The 18,104-nt window shown below is 30.1% G+C and overlaps 1 protein-coding gene across 3 annotated transcripts in view; it reads right to left on the bottom strand.

Annotated features, from left to right (window-relative positions):
- Positions 1-7,456: 7,456 nt before the first annotated feature.
- LOC150103247 (uncharacterized) overlaps positions 7,457-18,104 on the bottom strand; it is a 444,168-nt gene continuing 433,520 nt past the window's right edge. For 2 of the 3 annotated variants that reach the window (XM_090397397.1, XM_090397398.1), the window contains exon 14: positions 15,637-15,816. In XM_090397397.1, the coding sequence (XP_090253523.1) occupies positions 15,637-15,816 (180 nt within the window). Of the gene's footprint in view, positions 7,702-15,636; positions 15,817-18,104 lie in introns of those variants that run through there. The other variant, XM_090397399.1, reaches the window with a different exon arrangement.

The following is an 18,104-nucleotide window of genomic DNA, read 5'->3' as shown; positions in this document are numbered from 1 at the left end:
CTATAACTGTGTGGTGAAAGTAGTGATTAAAATTCATGGCATCAAGGTTTATTCTAAAATTAATTCATCACATAGCCAACTTAGTATAATACTAGAAATACTATAATACTTATTTTCTATGAATTCACTGTAGTAATTACGATTCCACTAGCCTTCATATCTGTTAATCAAAAGTTCGAGAGAAATCTGTGATGCAACACAGCATTTGAGAGTAAAAGGTGGATATATTCAGATCTCAAAAACAATTGCACTACCCTCACGCATATCTAATGGCTCTTGACAAATGAACAGTTTATACATTGCTGATTTCTGCTTATGAATAGCTAAAATATTCATAATGCATACAATGTCTTAATAAAACAAATGAATTTTAGTAAATGGAATAAGTTTATTTTTAATAATATTAAGTGACCAAAACACTGTTCAACTAAAATACATCAGTTTATTTACAACCAGAGAGTATCACAAATGCAAAATAAAAAGAAACTAAGTTTACACACTACATTACTGTCTGTATGCACCCATGTTTCAGCTGCACATTAGGTAACAAAGTATTATCTCTAGAAGTAACCTGATGATGAGTATAATACAATTCATGAGAATGAGTTTGGCATTGCCAAATATATGCATGTATTTATAATATTTATATAATATATATACAAAATTCAGGCAACAGTGTTCACTATACATCTCTACGACTTAGGGTGATGCCCTGCCTGTGCTGACACCTATGGCGCAAAGTAAACAAAGATCACCTCAAAGGGATGGGAAGACTAGTAATTCTGGAAGAACTAGCTCATTCTTCTATAATGAAAAATACTGGAAATATACAAACTGAAATGTAATTTCATGCAGAAATTACAAGACACAATCTAAAACTAGTTTTTTTTTTTTTTTTTTTTTTTTTTGCACACACATAACTTGGCACTTAGACTGACTTTAATTCAATTTATCATTAATGAAACAAAAAATAATATGATGAAATGAGTTATCTATTATGAAGCAACTAAGTTGCTAGCCCCATTTTTTTAAACATTTAATAACTAATTTTAGTGTTCCCTTCCCTTTAAGCAAAAAATTATATAATAAAAAATGTCCCCACAAGCAGGGCCATAACTATTCATTTTTGTCTATTATCAGGAACTGCACATTATTATGAGGTAATATTTGGAGTTTAAACTAAAATTATTTATACCCCCACATATTTTTGTAACATTTACTTAGTATATAACATTTTTCGAGTTAAAACTTAAGGCTAATACTTTTTTTTTTAAAGTTTCAGCTATTTAAAATTACAATGCTTTGAAATTATTACATCATTACAATTCACGTTCTGAATAATATTAGACAGTTTTTCTAGTTACTCAATTTGTGACCATTTTAACCATCCTTAGTTCAGAACTATGTATGTGTGCCATCTTTTAACCATTATTAAATGGTGTGTAGAGAAAAAAACAAATAAATGTAAATCCAATATTAAGTATTATAGGTTATTAGTATATTTCCCATATTGCAAATTTAAACACAAATAATGCCAACAATTAAAGTTTTTTTCTTCTTTTTCCCCCAATAATTAAGTTGGACATTTCCGTGGTCAATTATTAAATTAAAAAGATGTCCAGATCAGTCAGGCTACAAAACAGCAAAATATACATAACACTTCGAAACCAGATAATTACAAATAAACTCCATAATTTTTTTTTTTTTTTACTGTTCTACTACTATGACATTGAATGTTTCCTACTTATATTCTAATGATTGCATCACAATGGTTTATCATTGGAAGTGATAATTTGTAAACTCCTTTATTTTAAAACTTGGTTAAGTTTTTATTAGTAAAATATGCAGAAAAATGATATATATTTTCTCTAATTCACAGTATAATTTTTTCCCCATCTTATACTTGTTTTTACTGAATAACCTAACACCCATTATACTTTTAAAATTGATCTAGCAGTTTATGTAATCCTATTAAGAGTGTGAATCAAATCAGTTTAAAAGAGAAACTTATTTCTGCAATTTATTTTAAATAATTTCATTTACATTAAAGAAACTGATTTCTTTGGGAGTGTGTCTTAAAAATATCACTCACACACACAATATATATATATATATATTACTTATGCTACACACAGGTTATTAAGTCTCCATGTTGCTTTGGAAGACAAACTTATGTGCCATTTAATCAGATCTTCTACAACAAATGTCTGGGTATATTTTTTAATTCATGTTAGAAACAGGTTCAGTCTCTAAAAAAGGATGAGTAACTGGAAAAAACTCAGAACTGAAATCTATTTCAGATTTTGCTATTTATTTGTTTATGAAATTGTATTTTCACTAATTTATTAACTAGACTCAACAATGATAAATTATGATACTTGCTGCACAGCTAACAGAAAAGCAATCTGCATTAGAGAATATGAAAATAAATCAATTAGCTGTAATGCTGATTTTATCAATGCAAAATAAAGAATATTAGAGAAATATCCCACATGACAAATAGACTGACAAGAATGAATGTTAATATCCATTTCAAGAAAATCTGTGCCAAAAACTCTTGTGCTCTATACATCAGCATTTATAAACATAATAGGCTGGATTAGTGTTATTTCCTGGATGCCTCTTTTGGAATGGCATTCTACAACACAAGCAAGGTTCAGATTCCAATTTCCATTTCTGTGAATATACTCTTCATCATATATAATGAGAAAGTTATGGAATTTGATTCAAATAAGTGTTCCATGATATCAGAATCCATTAGAACCAGGAAAGGTAGATATATTGATGTGCACTTTTGCTGAGAAATATCAAAAAACAAGAAATGTTCTGAGCCATTCTTCCCAATTTGTTTATGTTCTAGATAGTACTGCTATATTTTATTTCACAAGTCAAATTTAGACTACATCACATTTCCTTCAATTATCTAGTTCGTTTATTCTTGTAGGCTTAAAGAAGTATATATATAAACAGCTCTGACTAATATGCCACACTACAAAATATGAAAAATGGAGATAACCATTTCCTAGAATGGCAGATTCTGTGTGTTCCTCTACTCAGCTGAGAAAATAACCACAAGAAGGGGTGAAGACAGAAAAAAAACTTTCTTTACTTCCATGAGATTCCAAAAATTTGAACTCCTTAAATTATGAAAATCTCAAATGTGATGAAACTTTTGTGTTGCTGTAAGTCTTTTATACATGTTACACAAGGAAGAAATGAAATGTAAACGACCAGTGAGGCAAAGAAAAGGAGAGTAACAAGATGAAAATGCAGATGTGTTAGTCAAATTATGTAACAATAAGTGAAAAACATTAGTAGTTCAATTAGGTTTTTTTTAAAACAAAATATACTTGAGAATATACTTAATGAAACTTAAACTATGAACTGAAATAAATGAGGTAATAAACATAAGGATATTTGAATATGTTTGGCTTTCACTCTCTCTCGATAAGATAACAGTATCCTGTAAAGAATGAAAGCCAAATATATTTCTGATGGGGTAGGAAGTAATTTAAATTCCTTAAACTTGTCTGATTTTGATGCATATAGAGTACAATGCCTCAAATTTAATATTTCAAAAACAGACCCACCCCACTTCAAGATATTTGGAATTTGGATTTTTTTTTTTTTTGGCAATGCATTTGAAATAAAAATAACTTTAAACCATACATGAACAATTAGGGCATCCTTTTAATACTATAATCAGCATCCAGTTGATTTGTGTGTGATGTAAATTCTGTGGTACTAGCTGGAAACTACATAAGCATATCAAAACCTTAAAAAAATGCAGAAAAATAATAATAGTGTTTCTTAAAACCTAACTCCTCATATATATATATATATATATAAAAAGGTTTAATGACTATTACCGAGAGAAAAGATATATTTAACAAGATACTACTAGTTTACTAGTTTCGTTACATGAACATCCTCAGGTATCATAATCAAAAAAGTATATAAAAAATTACAGAGACTTAAAATTGTACTAACAGAACAAGTATAAAAAACAGTAGCGTATAAAAAATGCAAGTATGAGTTCCAAACAAACGAATACTATGCGCTGTCGCGAGTGCGCCAGTACCGAACAGAAGCAACGTGTGCGTCAGAGAGATTGTAACTCAGGCTGTTGTTGATATGAGAGGAATCTAGAGAAATTTCCCTAGATTCAACAATCTTTCTTTCGAGTTCATCGTAGCACACATGGATGTTAGTAGTTTGAGTCCAGTTTACAATGTGCTGGCGGCCTTCGTCTGAGTTAGCTGAAAAGAGAACGTGGCTAGAGAGAGCGCTAGCTCTAGTCCTGTTATAGGAGATATCTCTACGGTGTTCATCCAAACGTAGAAGGATGGATTTAGCAGTCTGTCCATAGTATGGCTTTCCGCAATCACACAAAATCTTGTATACTCCTGGAAACTGAGGGAAGATGTTTCTGTTTATGTTTGCAAAGTAATGAACGAAGTTTTGGAAGCGTAGTGAAGCATATTTTGAAGTTGAATTTCTTGAGAATCTTTGCCAGTTTTGGTGAAAGAGAGTGATGTAAGGCAAGGAGATGAAGGCTCTTGGGGAAGAGGGATCTTCAGAAGTAATCTTCTCAAGAAATTCAACTTCAAAATGTGCTTCACTACGCTTCCAAAACTTCGTTCATTACTTTGCAAACATAAACATCTTCCTACTCAGTTTCCAGGAGTATACAAGATTTTGTGTGATTGCGGAAAGCCATACTATGGACAGACTGCTAAATCCATCCTTCTACGTTTGGATGAACACCGTAGAGATATCTCCTATAACAGGACTAGAGCTAGCGCTCTCTCTAGCCACGTTCTCTTTTCAGCTAACTCAGACGAAGGCCACCAGCACATTGTAAACTGGACTCAAACTACTAACATCCATGTGTGCTACGATGAACTCGAAAGAAAGATTGTTGAATCTAGGGAAATCTCTCTAGATTCCTCTCATATCAACAACAGCCTGAGTTACAATCTCTCTGAAGCACATGTTACTTCTGTTCAGTACTGGCGCACTCGCGACAGCGCGTAGTATTCGTTTGTTTGGAACTCATACTTGCATTTTTTTTTAACACGCTACTGTTTTTTATACTTGTTCTGTTAGTACAATTTTAAGTCTCTGTAATTTTTTATATACTTCTTTGATTATGATACCTGAGGATGTTCATGTAACGAAACTAGTAGTATCTTGTTAAATATATCTTGTCATCTTTTCTCTCAGTAATAGTCATTAAACCTTTTTTTATAATATTCCAACTGAGTAAAAATGAATTTTGAAAAAATATATATATATATATATATATATATATATATATATATTATCTTTCCCCATTATTTTAACATGTGAAAGTTATTAAACTGTTATGGCAGCCATAAATACATGCCATATCATTACTCAGCTACTGTCTTTCATAATAAAAGATCAATGTTCAATTCCCTAAAATCTTATCCAATTTTATTAATCAGTCAGCCAAACAAAATTTTTCTAAATTTATGTGTTTGAAACTCAGGTTATGATTTAGCACAGAGATTAATTAACAGTTTAACTTTAATTGAATTCATTATTTAATTTTTTTTAATTATTCATAATTTTTAAAAAATTTAAAATATATTTAAGAATAATTTACTTTGGTATGCTATTATTTTCACTTCCTTAACTGTAGCTGTTAGATGAATTACTATAATTAAAATTCTAAACTAGGAACCTCAGACAGTACATAACAATCTTTTCAATGTGGAGATGCACAGAACTACCTGCATAAGCATGTCCCCCCCCCCCCCCCCAATGAAAGTAAACATTCAGAAGTTTGGCTCTAAAAAACACTCTTTTGTATATAAAGCAATACTCTGGTAAAAAGTTCTTCTCAGTTAAAAAAATATACTTAGCAGTAACTTGCAAAAATTATCCCTTTGCCAATTCTTAGTTATGATGTTACTAATGTATCATTATCTACCTTAGTAACTACGAATTTTTACTTGCTTGCAATTCCATTCCATTAATCAACAATTTCTCTCATGTAGAGAAAATAAACAGAAAAAAAAAAAGTACAGTATTTTTTAGTACACCTTTACTGGCAATTTCACATACCCAAAAATGAAATTAGAAAAATATTTATCAGCATGTCAAAATAATGGCACAACTGATTTCACTTATCTTTTAACATTTTTAAAGGGTATGCAGAACACCGAATTTTTATCTTCTTTTATGTGAACAGAATTCCTCATCTTTCTCACATTAATCTCCTCTAAAATTAAATTTCAAGCTGGTATGGATTTAAATTAATTTGCTTAAGCTGCAAAACCAATGAAAACATCTCACACACTAAACAATTTCTTAAGTTTAAAAATTGATGCTTGATTATTCAGGAAAACAACTCTATAAATATGTTATTCATGATGAAAACAGAATCCCTTTTTTTTTCTTTTCGAAAATGGCATTATATGGTATTCTCTCGGATAAATGCTAATTTATTAAAGCTACATTAAGGTTATAATACTATCAAAGAATTATAACTTTAATACAAAATTATGAGGACGGGCAATTTATACTTCAGACATGATAATATATTGTGACAAAATGCTCATTTAAAAAAGTAACATTATTGCATTTCTTTAAAAGAAATAATGATTAACAGCAATACACCTTTAAAGATCTTGAATTTACTATTAAGCATGAACAGCTTTCATGCAATGCTGTTTTATACTAAGTATAAAACAGCATTGTATGAAATTGTGCATATCAGTATTTTCTTAACTAAAGCAAACATATAGTAATAGATTCTATAAATGACTAGCAATTATTACTGCTGTTTTATCCAAGAGAAATGTTCTGCATTATGATGAAGAATTTTCTTATGTAGAATCTAAATTCAAGTCAAAAATATGCTATCACTAAGGGTTATGCAAAATTCCTCCTTTAAATACTGCCAGTGCAATTTTAAAGTGGAAACACCTAAATCCACTTTTCACTTTTAAATTAAATAATCCACACAATTATGGATACTTCAAGATTAGCGATAAAGTGGCTATGGCCCATAGCATATAACTCTTGTGTAAGAAGTGCTAATCTGATCATCAAAAATCTTTTAACAAGATGCATTTTTTCCAAAATTAATGTATGAGCTCATTTATAAACTCACATAGTTAAGGATTCATTCTTAACTATATAATCAGTCTGAAGCTGATATAAACATGGAGACAGCCTTAATGAAGTCGAATTACAGTTCAAATACCATTTAGTGAAGAAGAGAAAAATCAGTGAGAAAATTGATTTTATCCTTTATCAATAAACACAAGAAGTCAAGCACATTATTATTAAAAAAAAAAAAAAAAAAAAGCAATGGGGTTATCATTTCTTAAATTTTTTTTCATACCGCCTAGGCTTTTTTTTTATTTAAAAAAATCTAGACCACATTATATTCCAAAGGGGGGAGGGGGGGAGTAGCCATATTTAATGCTGATACCAGATGTTTTGTATTACATGGGGGGGGGAGAGGAAATAGTAATCTAAATTTGATGTTCTACTTTTTTTTTTTTTTTAATTCCACAACTTTGGGAATCAAACACTTAATATTCACCATCATCCAACTTGCTTTGCACTTGAGGTTTATGAGCATCAATAAACAGATGTATTGGAAGATAAGGTCCCATTCTTTGACACTCCAGGTCACCTGACCTTCTATTACTTGACTTCTACCTATAGGGATATATCAAAAGCCAATATAACAAAATATTTAACAGAGGATTTAAAACAAAAAATAACAGATGAATTCGCACATGCCAAGAACACTTCCTGTGAAGTTTTGTAAAATTTCTTTTCTATATGATTTATGTTAGTTTTTATAAAATAGCTTGTTTAATTTTAGTATTTTTTAAAGTCTAAAAATATATACAAACAACTGCAGTATTAAATATATCAAAACAACAAAATGTTTTGATAGTTTAACTACCAAAACATCTTCTTAAGAGTAAATGTTTTGATAGTTAAAAAAGTGACAGCATATAAAATAATCTTAAAAAACAAGAAATTAACATACAGATCCCTCCTCCTCAATGTGAATTTGGATTCAAAGAAGAATTAGAGATTAACTATCTTCAATTATATGTTATTAGGAACAATATAATTTAGAGACATACAGTTGAACAGAGGCAGTATGTGTACCTGTTCACTCCACTTATAACAAAGTTTCATGAATGTTTGATCCTACCTCTCTCCTGATGGAAAAATCAAAATAATAATAATAAATTACAAGACAGTTTTGAGGTGAAGTTGGTAAGAATCAAAGTGTAGTTTTTTTTTTTTGCACAAACCGAAAAAACACTAATCACATTGTTTATATAACATTCAAATGGCTACCTAAGTAGAAAACAGTTTGGGTATTTGATCTTTTCATACCATATTTGGCCTTGAACATTTTACATAACATAATACACAAAAATGCCACTGGAGAATGAAGTCAGAGAATGGCTGAAAAATAACTGCAGACACAAAGGCATACTCTTAGCTTGTTATAAATGGCACAACATATATGTTATATATACATACAGTATATATATTTGATCCTATTTATGAAGCCATGATTCAAAATTGCTCATTAAAGATGAAACAATACCAACATAACAGGACGTCAGCCCTTAATCCTCTGCTTAATATTTATAAACCATAAAAAAAAAAAACCTGGCAGATCAGCAATTAAAAATATAATATCTTTTCAGCTACATATCTATTCATTTAGATAATTGGTTCTGAAAGAAACTTTGAGTTCTAAGTTAAAATTAGCAAAACAACATGCTCATAGGCTGAGGTAAACCCATGTGTATATGCCAGCAATCTGAAATTTATGTCTATCCACTTTTACCTAACACACATAATTAGGAAAGTTTTTTAATCCAGGCAACAGGAAAAATAACACTGTTATAAAAAATAGATTGAGATAAGCTTGTCAACTCTATAGACATGACTGCTTATATGTACCACTAAGAAACACCACAAAACTTTTTTTTTGCACAGGTATAAATATGTTAAGCGTATATCAATTTTATTAATTTATAGTGATTATTACTTATGCATAGCAAATACCAGTTTGGTAACTTATTTTAATTTTATAAACTACGGGTTTATAAAGCAATTTTATGTAAATACTACTAATTATCAATAAATATGTGATATTTTTATCTTTCTTAAAGAGTTAAAAATTTAGGCTTATAATAATAATTAACTGTTATCAACATCATCACTCAAACAATTCGATTTGAATTTTATAAGCATTTAATTATGATTATGTATGGTGGAATTCAACTAAAACAATTTCATTTTTGTATTTTTTTGGAATGGTTATCAATGCTAAAAATAAGTAATGTTCCATTGCATTACACATATTACCAAACTTAGATATTACGTGATATGAATGAATCCTTAAAAAAAAAAAATCTTACAGAAGTAATGAAGTCCTTAATATAGCATTCAGCAAATTGCTAGGACAAAAAAGTGCTGTTTAACTTTGACCTTTTTAATAGTGCCAGAATGAGTGAAATTTTATTTTAAATTTGTGTAATATTATTTTCTGATATATCAATTCAGCATAAATGAAAGCCACTTATGGGAATGTTCAAATGTGATGATTATGCTATCATTACATCTGTGTTAATTTCAGTACACATATGTGTTCAGGTCAAAGAGATTATCGACCATTTTTTTTTTTTTTTAAAGACAAATAATTGAGACTATGTAGCTGAGCTGATAAAATGACTACTCTTTTGTTTGACTGGAAAGACCTGGGTCCGAGTCCCATCTAGGATGTCAAGAATTTTAAAGGTCTTTTCAAGTGAAGGCAGGTTATCTGGTTAGAAAGGTTTTTCTCAGGAAAACTCAGTTTTTTTTTTTTTTTTTTAATCCTGAAAAACCATAAAGATGCCAAGAAGCCAAGTTATTTAGTCATTATAAAGCACTGAGCTTAACACAGGGGAAGATAAGACAAATAGTGATATTATAAAGACATACCAAGGATCTATTTTTAAATTTTGCAGATCTAGAAAAGATATATGACAAGGTATTAAAATAAATTTGTTCAGAATGCTACTAGTTATATATATGGAACATTCTGCAGAACTATATATATAGGTTAGACTTATGTCAGCAATTAGAAAACAAAGTGCATTCTAAATGATGAACCTATAGAAGCACATTTCGGCACAAATGTTTTATTGAACATGGCAAAGTAAATTTGGAAACAAGATAGAACAAGCAAAGCTGGTACTGCAGGGAGATAGATTAAATTTCTATGTCATATCAGAGAAATAACAGACATTCAGAGAGAATTGGGGGGAGGGGGCATCTGTGGCAAAATCACTTTAAAAGGAAGGTACTGGAAAGTAACTTGACATTACTGGCATACAAGAAGAAAAAAATAATAATCTAAGATGATATGATTACTTGGACAGAATGGGAGATGAAATGTTTGCTAAGTAAGCATTTGATGCCAGAAGAAGACTAAGATCCTGATGAATCAAATCCTGACAACACATTAACTGTGGAGAAAATTGTTGATAAGAAGTTAGCAATTATGTCAACTTAATTATGTAGTACCATCATAGAATCTTATGCACCTCTTGAGGGTACATATCAGGAAGTAATGATTATATATTTACTTTACATGCTTGGTTTTTCTACTTCACAAAAACAACAAAAATGCTAAGACTTGATATAAATTAATAAAAATAATATTATAAGGATTAATGTTTTTTTTTTTTTTAATTTTAATCAGAACATACTGCTTTAACTGATGATACCATGTGGACTTGGGTATTTTCAGAAAGGAGAGGACAGGATATTGCTATATACAGGAGTTATTAATACTGATATATAACAGATGTGTAGCTCTCTTGCCTATTTCTACAGCTGGCTATCACTCTAATAACATTTAAGTTCAGTTATAGAAGTGGTAATAATTTGATTTTCAGATTTAAGTACTATATGCCTGATATATATACATGTGCAGGAGTTGGCCATCTTTCCGATTTATAAGACAAAAATCAGAGCAGTTCAAAAGCTATAGAAAAGTTTCTCAAAGAAATAGTGTAACTATAATTAGTTTTCTCCTCTTCAGTCACTGGTCAAGGCAATAACCATCAAAATAAACTATGGTTTCCATGGTAGAACTTTCTACCACATTAAATTTATCATAATATAAAATAAATTAAAGATACCAAGAAATTATATACTTGGTTTGATCCTTTATCCAAGTGTAAGCAAACAAAGTTTGCACCTGAAGTAATTTCAGGACTGGGACAACTCGTGGTAAAGGTGGTATGACCATAATGCAAAGCACATCTCCTTGCGGACATGTATAATGCTATGCATTATGGGAAGGGTCACTACCCAGACAGGTTATGAGGTCTCGTCAGTGGAAGCCAGATCTAGAGGTGATACCAAGGTTGAAGTAATGTAGAAGTCATATTTTCATATACCAGTTGCCAATAGGTGTCACACTTTATTATTAAAATACTCTGGATTAGAGATAGTTAGTTGTTTAAAGTTTTTCCACTTGGTTATACTGCAAATTAAAGATACCAAGAAATTATATACTTATATAATTATAAATTATATAAAGTATATAATTTCTTGGTATCTTTAATTTACAGTATAACCAAGTGGAAAAACTTTCAACATTGAACAACATTTATCATAATATATTTAAAGCTTAAGTCAGACAATAGAATAAAAGATAGCAAAGCATCATAAGACAAGTGAAAATGAAAAGAAAATAACAGAACATTGCATTTTGTCAGTAATTATTATTTTTGAAGAAAAAAAAAAACAAAAAACATTCTACCTAACTATTTGTTAACGAAAATAAAAAGTTTATGGTTGGCCATTAAAAGATATCCATATAATTAAAGTAATTTCTAAGCTTGAGGCAGAAGATGTATGGATGAAACCATGAAATGCACTGACACGATTATAAAAGATGCCAATCACTATAATGTATAAAAATTACAAGAACTTCATTTAAAAATGTCTAATAATGTTTATCACAGCTTGCAAAATATTACAAAGCATCTAACTCATAGGATACAAGGAATGGTGAAAGTTAAATGTGGGATTCTGTATCTGCTCACAATCAAATCCATGTCTGATATGTTAATTGAACATCATTCAGTAAAAATATCGGGCATATGAATTACTATCTCAATGCTTTCACAAAACACAATTTGAATATACTGTGCTTTTACTAAATTCTTTCTCTCTCTCTCCATCATACTCTGTGTAAGGGGGGGGGGGGGGAAGAGAGAGAGCTTATGGCAACTGAAATAAGTTTTCATATAATTTGCATATTAATTATTAGACCACAATTATATTGTACTCAGATATGGCTACTTAACTTCTGTGGAGGACAGTGAAGAAAATCTGAAGATAGTAATAAAGATGTCAAATTTTGAGAAGATATTCAGGAATGCAGCTTTAAAGTTTGGTAGCTAGATCAAAGAAAGAGGGATACAACAGAAAATACATGTTGAATGGATTTAATGATACAGATGTAAGGTAATTTTTTCAATACATGGAAAATGGGAAGAGAATACAGGGACTATCCCTGGAAGTTGAGTAAGAGTGGTGGTCAAAGTGCGAAGCTGGCTTTTTTTTTCATGGCACATGTTACATGAGCAGAATGAGTTACTGTTGGTTGCAAAGAATATTTCTTCATTCATTACTAATTTACATAATTTCAGTGAATGAGAAAGGGAGGTTTTGCTGAGTGTGTATCAAGAGGCCTAACAGAAAATATTGTTGAATGGATTTAATGATACAGATGTAAGGTAATTTTTTCAATACATGGAAAATGGGAAGAGAATACAGGGACTATCCCTGGAAGTTGAGTAAGAGTGGTGGTCAAAGTGGGAAGCTGGCTTTTTTTTTCATGGCACATGTTACATGAGTAGAATGAGTTACTGTTGGTTGCAAAGAATATTTCTTCATTCATTACTAATTTACATAATTTCAGTGAATGAGAAAGGGAGGTTTTGCTGAGTATGTATCAAGAGGCCTACCAATGAATCCATGGAGGTGACACAACAGTACAATAATACTATAAATAAAATTTGTTAACATACACTCATTTGAATTACTATTGTTTTTTTAGAGCATTAAAGAAACAAACCAAGTACTACCAAGATATATATATATATATATATATATATATTGAAGAAACTTAAACACTAAAATTATGTTGCTCCACGATCTGAAACTTCTCTTATTGGATTCTCCGAAATGATGACGCTATACCCTATTCAGATGTGTGAAAATCATTGTTTCACACCAAGTCTATGATTTCATATCAAGACTGAAAATTATAAAGAAGGACTGCAACTTGAAGAAAGCTACTTTTAAAAAAATGCTTTAGATATCTACTTAAAGGATCTGAAGAAAAAATAAGTTTGTCAGATGTTACAATTCATATATTGAAGAGAATGTCCTTTAATAATATCAGTAATGTATATATATAATATGTTTACTAATATAGTATGAGAAAATAAATACCATTTTGGAATTAGCTACAAGGATCAAGTGAAGAGTGATGAAAAAATAAACAAGAATCAGAAATTTTACTAAATCATGGGAATAAAATTAGTTATAAAAATGTAATGAAAAATGTTATATATGTAGGGAAATTTGAAACAACTATTTATGGAATGCATAGTTACCGCTATAATCAAGAGAAATACTATATTCTTGTAGAGACAAATATTTTTCCAATCCCCTCCACAAACATCTAAAACCACCATATGTTGCTTGTTATTATTCTTAGACAGTATAGCAATTTTCACTCCCCCTTTCTTAAAAATATTTATGCATAATATATCATTTATGTTTCTGATACTTTTAACACATATATTATTATTCCCCCCCCAATGCAAATTCTGTTACAAAATTTGGGGTGCACATTGGGTATCAGCAAAATATAGTATTCAAACTGCGAGTTTATTTCTTTCAGTATCATGACCATAAAAATCAATGCATATCATTTATAGACATACAATATAAATATCTTTTTTCTGTTAGTTTATTTAATTTCAAATTTCATTATCATTAGGTAAATTTCCTAATTAAAAGAAAATTCGTTCACAATAGATATCTCTTCAATACAGATAAATGCATTCTATTACAGCATATATATTATATAAGCTGTAATAGAATTTTTAAATATTATAAATTATATTAAACTGTCACTATTCTAAAATCTAATTATTTGCAAAATAATATCCTAAAACACAATGAATGTTCTTCCTAATACATGAAATTAACTTCCACTAATTCTCAATTGCAACTGAGGTCATTCAGTGTCTGTATGCTGGGTTAAAACATTATCACTCTGACATATATCACCAAAGTGATAGGTTTCTACCTCTTTAAAAATTAAATCATGAGAAATAATGAAAGGTATTATAGTTAAGTAGTAATGGGCTATATTTATATGATAAAGAAAGAACAATGAACAAATTTTGTTTAATTCAATCTATTATATAGCCACTTATTTATGCATATAATGTATGCTTCTCAAATAGTGTGTGTACCCATGTTGAGGCACAAAAACTTCTCAAATTTTTGTATGAGAAATTCTAACACTTGAGAAATTTATATATATAAGACTATAAATGAGCAATTATGTTCTAGTTTGATTTTAAGATTCTAAACTGAACGTGGATTCATTTTACATAACTTATGGTAGAAAACTTGCTGTCTGTAAATTACAAACATAAGAATTTCCATGAGAATTTTATTTTATTAAGGGTAATAAAAAAAAAATCACAGATTCTGCCAAAAGTACTATCCAATTATAATGATGTATAATAACTCACAAGAATGACTTCAATTTAAATTTTGCCTACTTTTTGGACAAATACTACCACATATTAGTGTCTTTTCACCTGTTATAATACATATACCCTTTTCCCCGTCCCTCAAATTTATCCATTATTTTCAGTTGACAATATAATTAGTAAAAACAAGAAATAACTAATAAATGTCTGGAAAATGAATATGCACAGAATGCATCCCCCATTCATAAAAAAAATAAAAATTAAAGTGCAAAACCATAATGCAGATTTATATTATTTCTTACTTTTAACTTTATGGCTTCATAGTATAGTGGAGTCTAATGATAAAAAGTGGTTGTTCTCTTTTCAAAAATTAAAAAAAAAAGCAGTTTAGCTAAAAAAAAAGTATTTAAGTTTTAGAAACAAATTTTCAATGTTCTATTTCCAAAATTACCTATTTAAACAGAAGTAACAATGTTAAGCATAAACAGAATAAACTTTATCCAATACACCACAAACTCTTAAATTATGCATTCCTAAAGTATTAATAAATTATTTATCATCACATTTATGCATTTTATTATGAAGTGATATTATGTAGAGAACAGAAGGACAGAGGAGAGAAGTGTCACCATTACTAAATACGTTGTATCTAAAAGACTTATGAAGCAAAAAATATAATCATAACTCAAAATTTAGTTATGTATCGTACAGAACAGACTGAACTGGACTTCTTTTCCCCCTCCCCCATTTCCCAAAAAGCAGCCTATGCCAGATTTCTTTAACAGTAAAATGTCAATTTCTATTAACAGAATATTTGTTATGCTGGTAAAAGGTCAAAATCATCACTAACATGCACCATTGGGACATATATGTCATCTATTACTGGTGTAGCTTTTACATCACACATTCCTAGTTCTTTCATTTTCCATTCCCAATCTAATTTTTGGACAGCATGTAATGACTCTGCTTCATTATGATGACGAAGTAGCATGGCTTCCTAAATTTACAACAGAAGAATAGAATTAAACAGTGTTAATATTAATTAATATTTAATACAAAATTAGAATGAACTATACTTGAAGGTATATAATAAATAACATTAAAAAAAAAAAAAGAAAAAAAAAAGACATCCGTTCTTGGGCATTGTGAAAGAAATGAATCTTAGAACTATATAACTGCAGGGGAAAAGGTTAATACAAAGAAGTATTAAATAATCATACATTAATATTGTAAATATATTAATAATTTCTACAAGACAAAGATAAGCAATGATTTTTAGTAATAAGAGTGGAATAAAAGTTTAAATACCACAGTACTTTTGGTCAGAAAAAAACATTATTAATGCATTGTAAAATATTTTTATATGATTATCTTCAGAGAGTCAAAAGATTCATCATAGGAGATGTATGTCAACCTTCATACACACAATACCTATCATAATTCCATTTAAATTCATTCACAATCAGGGCACTCAACTAATTCCACTCACTCATCACTCTCCAGTCATCCCTGCAATTGACTACAAGACTACATTGAATTAAGAAGATAGAACCATTTAAAAAAACTGTCATAGCAAAAATAGACAGAATTTTAATCCCCCCCCCCCCCCCCGGTGAATATTACATAATGTGGGTGGTCTATACAAATAGCCAAAAATTTGATATTTCCTAGAATGCTTCTTTCTAAATATAAAAATCGTCTGACTGAACAATAAAATTTCCACAATACAATATTATAAAGCATTGGGATATCATATTGCTGGTTTTCAAATCCATGTTTCTTTCTAACCTTCCACAAATTCTTTAATTTGTTAATTATAAAAATCAAAATTCTCTTCCCGTTGCTGAGAGGTGGTGGGTACTGCAAAAAAAATAAAAATAAAAATAACCCGTTCTGTTGTAAGTAATGGAAATGCCCAACACATTACATAATCTGTTCCAAATACTCAGGGCAAGAGGACAGCTGTAGAATGCATGTTCAACTGTTTCCAATTGGTAAGAGATGTCACAGATTGGATCTCTGATGTTAAAGTACCTCCATTTGATGATACTGACTGGAAGGCGATCATGTGCAATTCTCCAAGTAAGATCCATCCTCTTAGGGCATCCTTGGAACTTCAAATAAGTTATGAAACCAAGTGTTATTGTCAGTACTCAACTGCAGAAGTTGGTGGTGAAAGAGATTAAAATTTTCTTTATACTAAATTTTACTTTTTTTTAATGGAAAGAATGTTGATGCCAGAGTGTTGTAGTAGTCTTAAAGTTAAGCACAGAATGTTGAAGTATTCAGGAACAATCTCAGCTTTTGGACCTTTATAATCATTTACACCAAACAAGGAAAGATGAAAACCCAGGTAGTAGAGGAAAAGGTCTGCACATGTGTGATTGCTCTACATGTTGATGCCAGAGTGTTGTAGCAGTCTTAAAGTTAAGCACAGAATGTTGAAGTATTCAGGAACAATCTCAGCTTTTGGACCTTTAGATCATTTACTCCAAACAAGGAAAGATGAAAACCCCGGTTGCAGAGGAAAAGGTCTGCACATGTGTGATTGCTCTGCATGTTGATGCCAGAGTGTTGTAGCAGTCTTAAAGTTAAGCACAGAATGTTGAAGTATTCAGGAACAATCTCAGCTTTTGGACCTTTATGATCATTTACTCCAAACAAGGAAAGATGAAAACCCAGGTAGCAGAGGAAAAGGTCTGCACATGTGTGATTGCTCTGCAATCGGCACAGGCTCCTTTGAGAACGGATAGCAGCTTTTTACCCACACCTATTTGCTGGAGGATGTGGAACAGAAAGGGATGCTGGACATTATCAAATGCTTGAGTAAGATCTACTGATAGCACTGCTATTGACTGCTTTATTTTATTTTATTTTTTTTTTTATTAACTAAGTGGAGTAGATCAATTAGCAGAAATAGACTAAATTCTAATGCTTGGCCTGGAACTTCATACACCTGTGTGCTTTTAATTATGTATTTCATTCCCACTTTGAGTTTGTTAGAGATAATGCAGAAAAAATAGTATTAGAGTATTAGAGAGTATTAGTCAGTTTTAGAGAAATAGGTCTCTAGCTGCTGATTAAGGTGTGATTTCTTTTTGGAATGAGGACTGTATGGCTTGCTACAAACTCACTTGATATGTGTCCTGACGAGAGAAAAGAAACAGTATAACCAGAATGGATTAAACCAAGAATATAATTTCTTGGCATCTTTAATTTATAGTATAACCAAGTGAAAAAACTTTTGACTACTTGGTTATACTATAAATTGTAGTATAACCACAA

This window comes from Typopeltis vanoorti, chromosome 9, assembly GCF_054136105.1.
Source record: "Typopeltis vanoorti isolate ZY-2024b chromosome 9, IOZ_Tvanoo_1.0, whole genome shotgun sequence".
Taxonomy (NCBI): domain Eukaryota; kingdom Metazoa; phylum Arthropoda; class Arachnida; order Uropygi; family Thelyphonidae; genus Typopeltis; species Typopeltis vanoorti.
The sequence above is the reverse complement of the archived record's forward strand: the minus strand, read 5'-3'. Positions and strand labels throughout refer to the sequence as shown.